At 39.3% G+C, this 14,522-nt stretch overlaps 1 protein-coding gene across 1 annotated transcript in view; it reads right to left on the bottom strand.

The window, feature by feature from the left end:
• LOC133444384 (zeta-sarcoglycan) overlaps positions 1 to 14,522 on the bottom strand; it is a 317,653-nt gene that overhangs the window by 52,127 nt on the left and 251,004 nt on the right. Inside the window, exon 6 of the mRNA XM_061722143.1 lies at positions 320 to 443. Within this exon, the coding sequence (XP_061578127.1) occupies positions 320 to 443 (124 nt within the window). The remainder of the gene's footprint in view (positions 1 to 319; positions 444 to 14,522) is intronic.

The raw sequence follows: 14,522 nt of genomic DNA on the forward strand, positions 1-14,522 counted from the left end.
GAGAGGAGTAGGGGAGAGAAGGAGGACAAGGTCATCTGGATTGATGACACTCATTAATAATAAGGTACTTTAATGAAGCTGGGCCAACACAATGGAGTCCAAAGCGCTCACAGAAAGTAAAACAAACACCCCACTGTTTTTCATAGTATGTAGGAGTATCATATCTTCAAATCAATTGTTGCCATTTTCGTCAGCTTCTCACCTCTGTTGAGTTATTTCACGCATAAATAGTAAGACATAACAATCAGCGAGTTCACACAGGCAGTTTCATCTGCAAATACACACTCCAAAGGAGCAATAAATATAAATACACACTGACCTCTCCATCTGAGGACTGCAAGATGAGGTCTTTTCTGCATGATGCTGTGAAGTCTCCCACACCAGCACTGACTTCCACCCCTCTGGGAGCCTCCAGGGTCAGGGTCCGAGTTGGGGACTCCAGCCTGAGAACATACATTCTAGTCATGCTAAAAGTAATATAAATAATGTATTGAAGAAGTCAACAATACACGCATGCATGCATTATGAACAGCACTTTTAGGCTGATTCTTTGGTAGTTCCAGCCTGTCCAGCCATACTAATTCACATCAAGTCAATTATCTCTTGTGAAATGGGCCAAGTACCTACACCATTCAGCTACTGGCACCCAAGAGTAAATACTCAAAACAACCAATATAGTGATAGAATTGTTAATAAGACCTTAGAGAAAAGTGCCAAAAAACAGAAGCAGTCATTCACCATCATTCAAATTCTACTTCATGTTGTTTTGGATCTCTTTTGTTGATACCAGACTCGTTGTTGCTTTGTGCATGGAACATTCTTAATTTCTCTGACTTGTTCTATGCTTGTCCAATGGTGTCTGCAGGAAGTTTCTTCTGCATCCATTAGTTTTGTTCCTTGGAAATAAAAGCTGAATGGCTATTGTTGTTCACCGATGATACACCCTACACCTGCAGTGTCATTTCTCGAGGTGACAAGATGCTCTGTTGTACTGGAAGTCTGAGTTGACCACCCAATCAGATCTACAATCCTTCAAGGTCACAAATAGAGATGTGGAGATGTAACAAAACCATGACAATTTGTCGATGGAGCCTCACTTCAGTTGATGTAAATAAGCATGTGTATCCTTGTCTAGGTTTTTGGTCTTAAATCATCAGTTTATTTTTATTTTGTGGATGTGGAGGAGCAAGTTAATAAAAAATGTCACTCTGTAGATTCTGTGGATTGTGGATCATATATTTGAACCTATTTAACTTGAGTTAAACTGTTTCTAAACAGGAACAAGTCATGATGTTCAATTAGTTTTGTTTCTTGCATTCTTCATTTCATCTAGAGATGAGCTGCTACATTTATCTAATGGATAAGTGTATCCTGATTTTGTCCCAGTAATATTGTCCGTCTGATAAATTGTGACAACACATAAGCAGCACTGTGCTTGTAACACCAAATTCTAGGTGTGCCCTGCTGGTTTTTGAGCATAAATGTTTTAGTTTAGGACACTCTCTGTAGTACTACCACTTCTGACTACATGGTCAGAAGTGTCTCTGATAGTGCTGTGCTAATAATTGGGGACAGTCTGGTACGTTTTGTAATACCACTTTATCCCACTGGAGGTTCACTTTGTTATATCTTTGTGAACATTCTTCAGATATGCTGCCCCCACTGGTCAGACATGGCATTTCTACATAAAGTAGTGTTAAGACATTTACATCGATAGACAAACAGACAAACAGAATTCATCAGGCTGACGTGAAATAATGGGTTAACTGCACTTTGATTTCTCACACCTTCGCAAAATATTTTATAACCTCAATTTAATTTTCGGCTTTGGGAAAACTGAAATCACAATTCTCCTGAAAAAATACTAATTAAAAAGCTTTACAAACATACATTTTATAATTTGTCAAAATCAAAATGCCATATGTATATAAACTTATAATCAGTTATGTCCTAGCAGGGATTAAAGCAAAAAAAATATTTTTGACTGAAAATTTTTTTTCAGGCCAGTTCATATTCCCCCTCCATCTATGCACTGCACCTATTATGAAAACCAGGTTTTTTTTCTGTCTTTAACATATATAAAGTGGTCTCCCCTCAGCCTGCCAACTCAGAGAAGGAGGAAAGCAACCAAATTCTGCAGTGTCTGTACAGCCGCCCGGATGAGCCGTCCAGTGTGATGTGGATCTACGAGCCGTTCAGATTCTGCTCCCCAAAGTTACGGAACTTTGGCAGATTTACATAGGTTGGCCTCCGATGCGTGAAACCACGCCCACAACTAACTCCGCCGGCCGGAGCTTCCTCCATTTTTTCGTAGCGGTGTATCGCGTCATTCAGGCAGCCAATCAGCACAGTGCCTCATTATCATAGCCCCGCCCACTCAGAATCCTGCATAGATAATGAGGTTAGAGCATGGGAAGATAAAGATATGACTTAGAGAGTGAATTTCTAATTTATTAAGCAAAAACAATCAAAAGCTTGTTTTTAAGACATTCAAGGCCTGTTTAAAATAGGTATTAAATGCCATAATAGGTCCCCTTTAAGAACGGCCCCTTTTCTGCCGTGCGGTCGCTTCCCAAAGGTTTAAAGTATAAGTTAAATGCTGTATTAGCCCTTCTGTTTTCTAATACAGCATTTAAGGTGTAAGAAGACTTTAACCAACACTATTTAAATACTCGAGACCAATAGCATTTTATAGAAGGAAGGTGATTTTGAGCAGTTTTATTATTGTCAGTTTGCTTTTAATTTATAGTCCACATCAATTGGTGCAGTACTCTCATTAAAGCCTTTGGCCTGTTCTCCTAGATCTGAGTCAACCTGGTAAACTGCACTTCTTCATCCAGTTGACCAGCTGCTCTGATGTCACTGCACTTGGCAAGGCTTTGGCCAAGGTGATGAAAACATCCTGGACTGTTTCATCAATGATGGTGTTAGTGCAGACAAAGAGATGATGTTATTGTTGAGAGGAAGGTTTTACGAAATCACATCGCATCAACACCCCCTCCGCGATGCTTTGTTTTAATTAAATAGTCGGATTCCCCTGGTCCGCACCAGTTCTAAGTTTAGCTGCTAGGCGCCAGCCGAGGCGACTAGGGTCGCAACCCGTCCCTTGAAATACGGAATTGTTACGTAATTGTGAATTAAAAGTTGCGTTCCGTATTGAACCAATACGGACATATATTATGCTCTTATTTATTGATGTCATAATCTACATGTGAAGGTCGGAAAAGTTGAATATATCGCAAAACTTCATTCGTAGTAAATTCAACTAAAGGTGAAACAAATATCTTATTTCCCACTACATTCAAAGTGAGATATTTCAAGCCTTTATTTGTTATAATTTTGGTGATTATGGCTCACAGTTTATGAAAAGCCCAAATAAAAAAATCTCAAAAAATTTGAATATTTCATGAAATCAATAAACAATTCAACCATCAAAATGATAACAAATAAAGGCTTAGGATATCTTGCTTTGCATGTATTGAGACTATGTAATATATTAGTTTCACCTTTTAATAGAATTATTGAAATAAACTAACTTTTACACCATATTCTAATGTTCTGACCGTCACCTGTAGCCAGTACTCAAGTTGTAAAAAAAAAAAAAAAAAAAAAATCAGGGGGGATGGTGGATTTTATCATATGGGGACAGATAATTTGTGCTGATTACAAATAATATAATATATTACAAATAATAGCACTGACCAAAACACCTGCAGAAATACTGCAGGAATGACATAGCAGCAGTTAAATGCAGCCTTCTGTAAGCTTTAAATATCCACTGGGCTTACATCAAATACATCAAAAGACAACAATAAAAAACAGTTTTCTGAACTTATCAATATGACTCTGTCCTTCACAGGATAAGTAAAATGGATCACTGCAAAAACTCAAAATCTTAACAAGAATATCTGTCTTATTTCTAGTTAAAATGTCTCATTTTAGTAAAAAAATCTCATTACACTTAAAACAAGACTCGTCACTAGAAAAAAAAACAATTTTCACCTGTTTCAAGTAGATTTTCACTTGAAATAAGTAGAAAAAAACAAGATTTTTTTGCTTGTAATAAGAAGATAAATCTTGTCCCACTGACAGATTTTCCTACTTATTTCAAGTGAAAATTTACTTGAAACAGGTGAAAATTGTCAAATAAGTTATTTTTCTGGTGATGACTAAATGTTGAAATAGCAGTAAAACCCCATTCATTGATGAAATGACATAAGGGATGGAAAGGAGGGACGGCAGTTTTACAGGGGGGATGATTTTGACCGTTTTTATTTCAGGGGGGGATGCCATCCCCCCTCAACTCCAGTACTGCCTATAGCTATATTCTACATCTGGGCTGATGTGGACGTACAGTTGCATAGGAGGATAGGCTATTTCAGTTACTGGTATGTACAGTCGTGCAAGTTCAATGCTATTAAAGCACTTTAAATCAAAGCATTTAGTTTTTTTTATATAAAATAAATACATTTCTATGCAGTTAAGAAGTTTTGGGGATGTCCCTTTTTTGGCGCCTGCGCTGCTGAAATCAGGCGTTCCTTATTTCTATTTCTGAAAGGTGGCAACCCGAGAGGCGATCCGCGGGCCCCCGACGGGCGCCGCAGCTGGGGAGATCCGCGAGAAGGGCCCGGCGCGCGTCCAGAGTCGCCGCCGCCGACCGCCGTACCCGATCCCCCCCGCCGGAGGTCCGCCTTCCGCGCGGCGCCGGACACCGAAGGCCCCGCGCGGCGGGCCGGACGACGCACCTCCGGCGGTGGGGAGAGGAGGGCGATGGGGCGACTGCTCCCCCAGACTACCCCTTGATCCAACACGCCCCCCTCTGTTCCTGATTGTCTAATACCAAGGCTCTGGCTCGCTTAATTGGTTTACAATAGCGCCAGTTTAATGCCTAAAGGCTGATTTATGGTTCAGCGTGCCGTTACTCCAACACGTAACCTACACCGTACCCTACGGCGTAGGCTCTGCGTCGATTTAACGCAGAACCATAATTCAGGCTTAACATGATAATGCACGTGCAAATGTTTTTTTGTTCTTTTCTTTTTTTTTTTTCCTAGCCACTTTACTTTTTTATTGCTATACCATGAAGATACATTGTTTCTTTTTTTTCTTATACTGTATATATTCACTGTAAAACAATTTGTTTGATTTTTTCGAGAGCACTTGAACCAGTGAATAAACAAAGAATTGCTACATTGTACAGCTCAAAAGGGGTATGGATATTGTTGGTCTCAGCGACCTTGGAGTAGGAGCTGAGTCTCTGACTCAAAGTTGAAAACAAAATGAAAAGAATTAAGTGAGTTTTTCAAAGGCATGCTGGGAAATGAAAAGAATGAAATAAATAGCCCTTTCAGCAAAGGCTTCAGAATTACAGTATGTGAAGTGAGACTTATAACAAATTAAAGAGAACATTGATGACGGTCATGGCATAAAAAAATGCATTTCCCTGGACTAACTTTACTCAAGGTTACTTCCGACAACTGGTCTCTCGGTCTCTATGGAAAGATGAAAGGGACAAAAGATTCAAGCTGGAGGCTGTATAAGCTGAACTTGTGTTCAATCTATAGCCCAAAAAAGAAGAAGAAAGGAGACTAAAAAAGAGACATAAATGGACTGTGGTGCTTCAACAGGAGACAGCTTTGCTCAGAGTGATTGCACATGTCTTCTTCTACTATTGTCCCTCACTAGATCAGAATGTACAGTCTGTAAACGCTACTGTACATGCAAGTTCTTTGGGAATAATTGGACATTTTAGAATTTCAGACTGAAGAACAAGCATTTGCAGATAGAAAAAGTGCCCTTGGCAGCGGGCTTGTTGTTTGGTTGCACATCATGGACATTTAGAAAATACTTGTCTAGGGTTATTAGGTTTATTCTGCACCTATCTTGTTCTATGAAAAAAAAAAAAAAAAAACACACACATTTTCAACAGTGGAGAACTTTACATAAATTACTCTTTCCCTTGAAGAGTAATTTATGTTACTTTGATAAATGCGTCCATACAGATAACTGAGCTAAATCTATTAACTTCTAATCAGACTGAGTGGACTTTAGTAATCTAGCTATTAGTTGGTTAAAGTTTTAGTTAATTTAAAACATTTACAACTGAATTTCTTCAATCATTTGTCTGTTAATCGTTTGATAGGTTTAACACTGGTGTTTATTCTAGGCTGAGAGGATGGATGCTTAAGGTGCAAAGGAGTTGTGAGGCGGATTAAAGTTGATGGAAGGCTTGCTGTTGTGCAGGGCTGAGCATCCAAGTGATATAATAAGTGTTTGAAGCAGACACTTCACATTGGCTCTGACTTATTGATCTGTAAAAAAAGCAGAGATGCTGCAGTCAGAGGTTAAGAAAAGAAGAAACAAAGAGGGGGACCAGCGCCTCATCAAACAAATCACTAGACAGATGGTGATATATGATGCAGTTTTGCATATAAAACTGAGGAGCATGAGAGAGGGGAGAGCGAGAGCTCGCTTTCCGAGTAGACAGAGGGGTGATGATCTTCAACACACACACACACACACACACACACACACACACACACACACACACACACACACACACACACACACACACACACACACACACACACGACTACAACAGAGGTACTAAAACTGTGCTGAACTGTAGACACAAATGCAGCCAACATTTCAATAAATGCTTTTAACAATTCAGTAATAACCAAAGCAGTTTAGCTGGAGCATTACAGACTTGAAAACAAATAGCAAACTAACAAACTTGTTAGTTGGTAACAGGTTGTATTTTAATAACATGTCTTGTCACTGCATAGAAAGCACTAGGGTAGAGAGGGTTAATTCTAGTAAATGTCAATAAATATCCCAACAGCTCTGTGCTCTACAGGCACACATACTTAGTCTCAAGTTATCTTTTCAATTTATTATTACAAAACTGTTTACCCCTTCCTCTCTACCTCCACTGTTTAAATCACATAATCTCTCCCTGTGCTTCTCTCTCACTCCTTTCTCATACCAGCAATCCCCAGCGGCCTTCTTTCTCTCATAGATCTGCTTTGACCTTCACTTGTGACAAGGCTGTTTGATATGTCATCCATATTTGTCTTCACTGACAAGATAAGCAGGTTGTGAATACATCAACATGAAATGGGCTTTATCTTAAAGCATTTCTGGGCAAAACTAAAAAAAAAACAAAAAGAACTGGTTGGAGGGGTGCAGGATTCAAGCTTTCACAGTGAGCAGAAATACAAAATAAATGAAATAAAGTTTCATTTGAATATATAATATACCGTAGTTTCATGTTTTCCTCCCAGTTCTCAGCTTCGTCAATGCAGTTTAACTTTGATTAAGGAGATACTATAGACATTGCGTTGAGTGGTACATTTTATTGGTCAGTTAGTCAAAATTATATCTGAAAGCTCCTTAGATGTTCTTATTGTATTTATGCCAAAGAAAAAAATATTCCCATAGGGGCTCACAATGTCATTCCTCACAATCATAATCTGAATTAATTTAACTAAGACCAGTGAGTAAACAGACGAGTAAAAATTGCATGAAGCGCAAGACAATTGTCTAGATGGACTCGTTTAAGACGATTTTTTGGGGCTCTAAGATGATACTTATTTTGGTCTATTTCTTTATAAGAAGTTGTGAACAAAATTTTAAGATTTTGAGTTTTAAGTGTGATATATAATTCACAGATGACTTGGCTGACATTCATTCTGCCCTTTTCCTGTTCAGAACTGTTGAACGTCACACCATCTTATCGCCAACCTGCCATTTAGGATGGAAACTTTTAACCTTTGCACGCTAAATGCGTCATCATCTGCCTCAGTGCTCATGTTGCTGCCATCCATCCCCATTCTAGAAACCCCTTAAAAACATTTAAAATATTAAAAGGTGCTGTTGAGTGATGCATTGAGTCGAATGTGAAGACAGGAAAAGCGACAGTCTTTACATTTTAAAAAGTTAAATCAAGGGAGGAAACAGAAATATGGAATTTCTTAAACCTTTCCACGTCTGCAATGAGCCAGGGTTGGAGTGAGTGAAGATGATCGAGCAAGATTAGATTGGCCTATAAATCCTGCAGGTTTAGAAAAAAGAAGTTGAAAAAAAAAGCTTTGGATTATTTAGAAAGTTAGCAAAATCCCTCCTGAAAGTCAAAATACATGCCCCTTTTTTCTGTGGATAGATAGACAGTACGGCTATAATCAACCAAATAAATTCTTGGTTGACAAAAGCCCTCAAATTTCGACAAAAATTCGACTATTGGGCTTTTTTTGGGGGGGGAGGGGGGGCGATTTAATATATTTTAACTCGTTTTTGATTTAATGTTTCGCACTGAAATTAATTACACACTACAGCCTGTCGAAATTAATAGGAGGAACATTATTTATGTAAAAACAATTGTTTTATCATGTTTTAATAATTGACCGACACTATCATTTGGCTATCAGTGGCGGCGAGTATTTTCTTTTTTTCTGGTTCATCTACAGGAGGGCTAACCCATATTTTGGTGGGGCTCAAATAATATAGAATTTCAATGTTAATACTGTATATATTTAATAAAACAACACCTTCCCACCACAGCTAGAAACAGGCAGGCACGCACAGAGGGAGAGAGAGAGAAGACGCTTGTACAGTATGTTCATAAGCTATTGTCAAAACCGACGGGGCAAGTTGGCTTACCCTTTTCAGGTGATCAGCCATGTTTGTATATTTGTATATTTCATTTGTATATTTCCTCACTGTCTCCTAGACTTGTAAATGTAAACACTGTACAGCTGGACAAATTAAAGTGCATGAACATTAATAACATGTTTTATATAAACCAGGACAGTGCACTGCTTTGTTTCTAATACTGAAAAGTCAGTAAGCAACTTAATTTTGCACAGTACCTCACTGCCTCCTAGGTCTGGGTATCTATTAAAATGTCAAGAATTGATCCGATTCTTAAAGGGATTGTGACATGAAAAACAAATTTTTCTTGATTTTTTGTGTTTTGTTGGGTGTCTTGACATCAATTACACCCAAAAAACAACGAACTTTTAACATTCAGTGTATTGTGTGGTTTCTGGGATTTTCCGCATAACTGTGCAAAAACGGCGCACCTGGTTTGCTGGCGGGCCGTTACGTAACGGCCCGCTAAATCACCGCCCCCTCCACCCAGCTCCCTGCCTCCTCTCCAGCGCACCATAAAGGCTGATTTATGGTTCCGCGTTACACCGACACAGAACCTACGGCGAAGGGTTCCGCGGCGACGCGCACCGTACGCTGAACCCTACGGCGTATGCTCTGCGTCGATTTAACGCGGAACCATAAATCAGGCTTAACACGGAGCTGTTTACAGCCTCTTCTGTGCTCATCAGCGGAGGAAAACTGCTAAGAAGACCCGCGGCCTCTGACTGGACTTAAGATAAGGGGAGACTTTATTTACATGCCTTTATTTTTATGATTGTTTGCTGTGGTTCGCCCTCCTGCTTTTCCGTGCATGCTTCGCCTGTCGCTCTCGGCTTAACTCTCCGACGCCGCTGTGAGCGTATGGCTGGAGGAGGAGGAGGTTTGGAGGAGGAGCGGAGCAATGATTGACAGGAAAGGGGGGAGAGGAAGCATTTTTCACGGCGCAAAAAAAACACTGTAATAAAAAGCGAGGAAAAGAGTACTAGAGTGAAGTTTTTCTTGTTACACTCTTTTAGACACATTTGAGGGATGTTGGCCAAGACTTTTAATAGTGTTAAAAGCATGTTAAAAATGATGTCACAATACCTTTAAGGTTCAGAATCGATTATCACCATTTGATTCGATTTGATCCGATATTGATGTGGATTAGTGTTATTAAAAAAAATGTTTGCGCTGTTGCCTGAATTATATGACTGTAAAATAACTAGTGAAATAATAATTTCACAAATAATTATGTGAAATACTAAGAAATACATAACTCAAATAGGCTTTTCAATATCCCTTCTTTTCCAATATCCTTTTAGCCTGTCTAATTTATTCTGTCACCACACACACATATTGCCATGAAGCAACAGGCATTTTTCACTCATGTCATGACAAACTGTATCCGATAACAGAAGAAACCAAACAAGCTATAATAAATATAAATAATATGAACTTCATTGAACTAATATAACATTTTGAAATTTAAGCTGAAATATCCAAAGCACTGAACACTGGTTGTGCACGGGTGGGCGTGTGTGTGAGTGTGTCCGTGTCGTGTGTAACGTGTCTGTTGATTCAATGATCTGCAAGTTTTCCCAGCACGCGGCTGACTGGACACGGAAGGATACGAGCGAGGATCACTTACAGAGTGAAAAGCATAAACGTCATAACACAAAAAGACTGACGATCATTTACTTTAATGGCGTCTGTAATAGGTGGAATAATTTTGTATTACAGTACGACGCACTCTCCTCACGTGGAGCGCGAGCGAGGTCCGTTTACAACGCAGCTGGTTGTCTGTGCGAGCGGACATAACGCATATAGCAGCTTAAACACCGGCTCAAAAAGCAAGTAATTTCCAGCATTAACAGTGCTGCTCAGCCCGCTGTCTGTACGAAGTAAACCGGTCGTTCTGTATTTTCTGAGCTGGTTTCTCAGGCGGCCGTTTCGACATGTTTGTTTTGTTCACGAGGGCAGCGGGGGCGGGCGGGGCAGAGCTTGAACAATAGTGTGGTGACAACCGCGTAAACCATTATGTGTGTTGTAATAAAATATCGATATTTGCAGTCAGTATATCGATTATTTATTGAAACAGAGAGCACAGCAATATATTGCAATATCGATTTTTTTCCCCACCCCTAATAGATAGATAGATAGATAGATAGATAGATAGATAGATAGATAGATAGATAGATAGATAGATAGATAGATAGATAGATAGATAGATAGATAGATAGATAGATAGATAGATAGATAGATAGATAGATAGATAGATAGATAGATAGATAGATAGATAGATAGATAGATAGATAGATAGATAGATAGATAGATAGATAGATAGATAGATAGATAGATAGATAGATAGATAGATAGATAGATAGATAGATAGATAGATAGATAGATAGATAGATAGATAGATAGATAGATAGATAGATAGATAGATAGAAGGGGTGGGACGATACGGGTAAGTCCCGATTCGATACTGTGGCGATATGTGGCCCAGGATATCTATAATATCACGATATTTTTGATATTCGATATATCGGTAAGAGCGAAGAAAGTGCATTTGTATATTTCCTCACTGTCTCCTAGACTTGTAAATGTAAACACTGTACAGCTGGACAAATAAAAGTGCATGAACATTAATAACATGTTTTATATAAACCAGGACAGTGCACTGCTTTGTTTCTAATACTGAAAAGTCAGTAAGCAACTTAATTTTGCACAGTACCTCACTGCCTCCTAGGTCTGGGTATCTATTAAAATGTCAAGAATTGATCCGATTCTTAAGGTTCAGAATCGATTATCACCATTTGATTCGATTTGATCCGATATTGATGTGGATTAGTGTTATTAAAAAAAATGTTTGCGCTGTTGCCTGAATTATATGACTGTAAAATATCGATCGATCGATCGATAGATAGAAATTCCTAGAGACAAATACTGTATCTCAGATGATGTTCCATGGACATATAATCCACTGCTGAAAAGGGCTCAATGGCATCTGTTCTTGCGGAGAACCTCGAAGAAAAAATCTGAACTTTCTCAGCAGGTGCTGTTCTCGTACTACAGCTGCACTGCAAAGAATATCTGTGTGTAGTTCCACAGCTGCACCACAGCTGATAGGAAAACACTACAGGGGGTAGTAACAAGTGCAGAGAGAATCATTTGAGCACAGCTCCGAACCCTCCCAACACATGCTGCCTCAGGAAGGCAACCAGAATCTGCAAAGACCCCACACACCCTTACCACAGCCTTTTTGTTCTGCTAGCATCTGGTAAGTGATATAGCATTCTAAGCTCAGACCGCTTGACTGAAAGATAGCTTTAGGCCAGAAGCAGTATGCAGTGTAAATCATTAAATGTATTGAATGCAACTCTAACACACCAATTACAATGTAATATATTCGTGGGGGATTTATATTAAAGACCCTATGATTTTATTATGTAGGTCACTACCTAGTGTTTCCAGTGGCATCTCTGCAACCCTCACTTTCTACATTTTTTCAACTTCTTCTTTAAACCTTTAGTATTTCTTTTTAGCTCTCTATTGTTCTTTCTTCTTGATGCTGCTGGTACTACCACCACAATAGCTGGATGATCAGATAAATTCCAAAATTTTGCTTGGTTCATGTCCTACATTTTAGCTGTAAGAGAGAATTACTGGAACAATGTCAGATTTCAGCAGTGTCATTGCTTTCAGCAAACACTGAGGAGATCACAATCTTTTCCTCTTCACATAATCTGATTTACCAAGATAAAGTTCAGTTTGAAGTGGAAGATAGACCAGTCAGCCAGAGATTTTGAAGTTACTCTTCTAAAATGTCTGCTACTCAAACACATCTCATACATTTTAAGAAAAACAAGATCTAAAGTGTTGAAATGCTTCATAAAAGTCAGCCTTTTTTATTTGCCCCAGTATCTTATTGTACTGATTTTGTTATTCTTCCTTCAGTTTTCAATTGCTATCTGCTTCACACATCAAAAAAATACTTAGGTGTAGAAAAATGATTTCTTGCAGGTGTTGTTCTCTCAGATGTAAGTCGCTTTGGATAAAAGCATCTTCTAAATGACAGTAGTAGTAGTAGTAAAATGATAATGGTTTGGAATCATAGACAATGTTACACATTTACCAGCCAGTTGTCAATTTCTGTCAATAAATACTCGCTAAAAGCACTGACAAAAAACTTTTCCAGTTTCTAAACTCACCACATCTCACCATTTCAGGGCTTCTCTGGATGCCCCCAGATTATACAATCCTACCTGTGGTTACTTTTGATTAAATTATTTCCCAAAACCTTTGCTATTCTCCTTGCTGTGAAATGTATCTAAAATAAATCCGTAATGTTTGACTGCAGAGAGAGAGAGAAAGAAAAAATTCAAGCAATTTCATGCCTTTGTGCCTGAGATGAAGTGCCAAGCTGATCATTTAGCCAGTAGTGACAGACTTGTTTCACTCTTCCACAACTTTTTATCCATTCCTTATTGTCGGGAGTGGTAGATTAGGACCCAAACGCAGGAGAGACCAGGACGCAGGAGTTCCAAAAAAAAGGTGATTTCTTAATCCAAAAACAAACCAAAAGCGCTGCTGAGCAGGGTTAACAAAAGACACAAGCACTTACAAAAAAAACTGACAGGACACGGGTAGGGTGGAAACAGTACGGATCAACAGGGATCGAGGGAAAGACAGGACCAGATATAGACAGAAGGTTTGACGAGACACAGGTGCAGACGATCAGGGCAGATGGGAACCAGGGAAGTCAAAACAGAACTGAAACACAAAGACACAGGTTTCAAAATAAAACAGGAGCTTAAACCAAACCGTGACACTTATTGATGTTTTATGAGAAAAATGAGTTAGAGAGAATTTTCCAGAATGAATGAATGAATAATAATAATTTAAATTAAAGCTGCAAGCAGCGATGAATGGGCCCTCGCACCCTTGTGCACGGTCAGGCGTGCTACAGTGGAAGCGCTTGTATGACTTGCATGTAGATGTCTTCAGGCCTGGACATTTAGCGGATGACACCACACACGACTCTCTATGTCAAACCATTCAAAAGTTATGATGAAAGTAGGAACTATCAGATATCGACCAATTAGAAGAAGGGGGGAGGGGGTAATTCATGCCAATGAAGGTAAAGTACTCAAAACCGTGTCAGATGACACCACCCACGACCCTCTATGTCAAACCATTCAAATGTTATGGCAGAAAATAGGAACTATCAGATATCGACCAACCAGAAGAAGGGGCGGGGCTAATTTGCACAAATTATGTTCAAGGACTGAATACCGAGTCCGATGACACCAGCCACGAGTCTTTACGTCAAACCATCCAAAAGTTATGGCAGAAAGTAGGAACTATCAAATATGGACCAATCAGATGAAGGAGGCGGGCTTTTTGGCATCTATCATCGCCACGGTAACGCTTTTGACTGAGAAAAGTAATGCGCATCGTCGCAGGATCGAGACGCACATTTTGATGTATAATACACCTGGGTGCACGTTACGGTTCAGGCGAAGAAGCGGCTGAAAAAATGGCATAAATTGCGCCAAAATAACACGATTAATTCAAAATGGCCGACTTCCTGTTCGGTTTCTGCCATGGCGCCAAGAGACTTTTCTTTAAGTTGTGACATGATACAGGTGCGTACCCATTTTTAATGTATAACACACCTGGGCGCACGTTACGCTTCGGGCGAAGAAGCGGCCGAAGAAATGGCATAGATTGCGCCAAAATTACACAATTAATTCAAAATGGCCGACTTCCTGTTCGGTTTCGGCCATGGCGCCAAGAGACTTTTCTTTAAGTTGCTACATGATACAGGTGTGTACCATTTTGGTGCATGTACATCAAACCGTATGGTGGGGCTTGAGGCACAAAGT

This window comes from Cololabis saira, chromosome 1, assembly GCF_033807715.1.
Source record: "Cololabis saira isolate AMF1-May2022 chromosome 1, fColSai1.1, whole genome shotgun sequence".
In the NCBI taxonomy this organism is placed as follows: domain Eukaryota; kingdom Metazoa; phylum Chordata; class Actinopteri; order Beloniformes; family Belonidae; genus Cololabis; species Cololabis saira.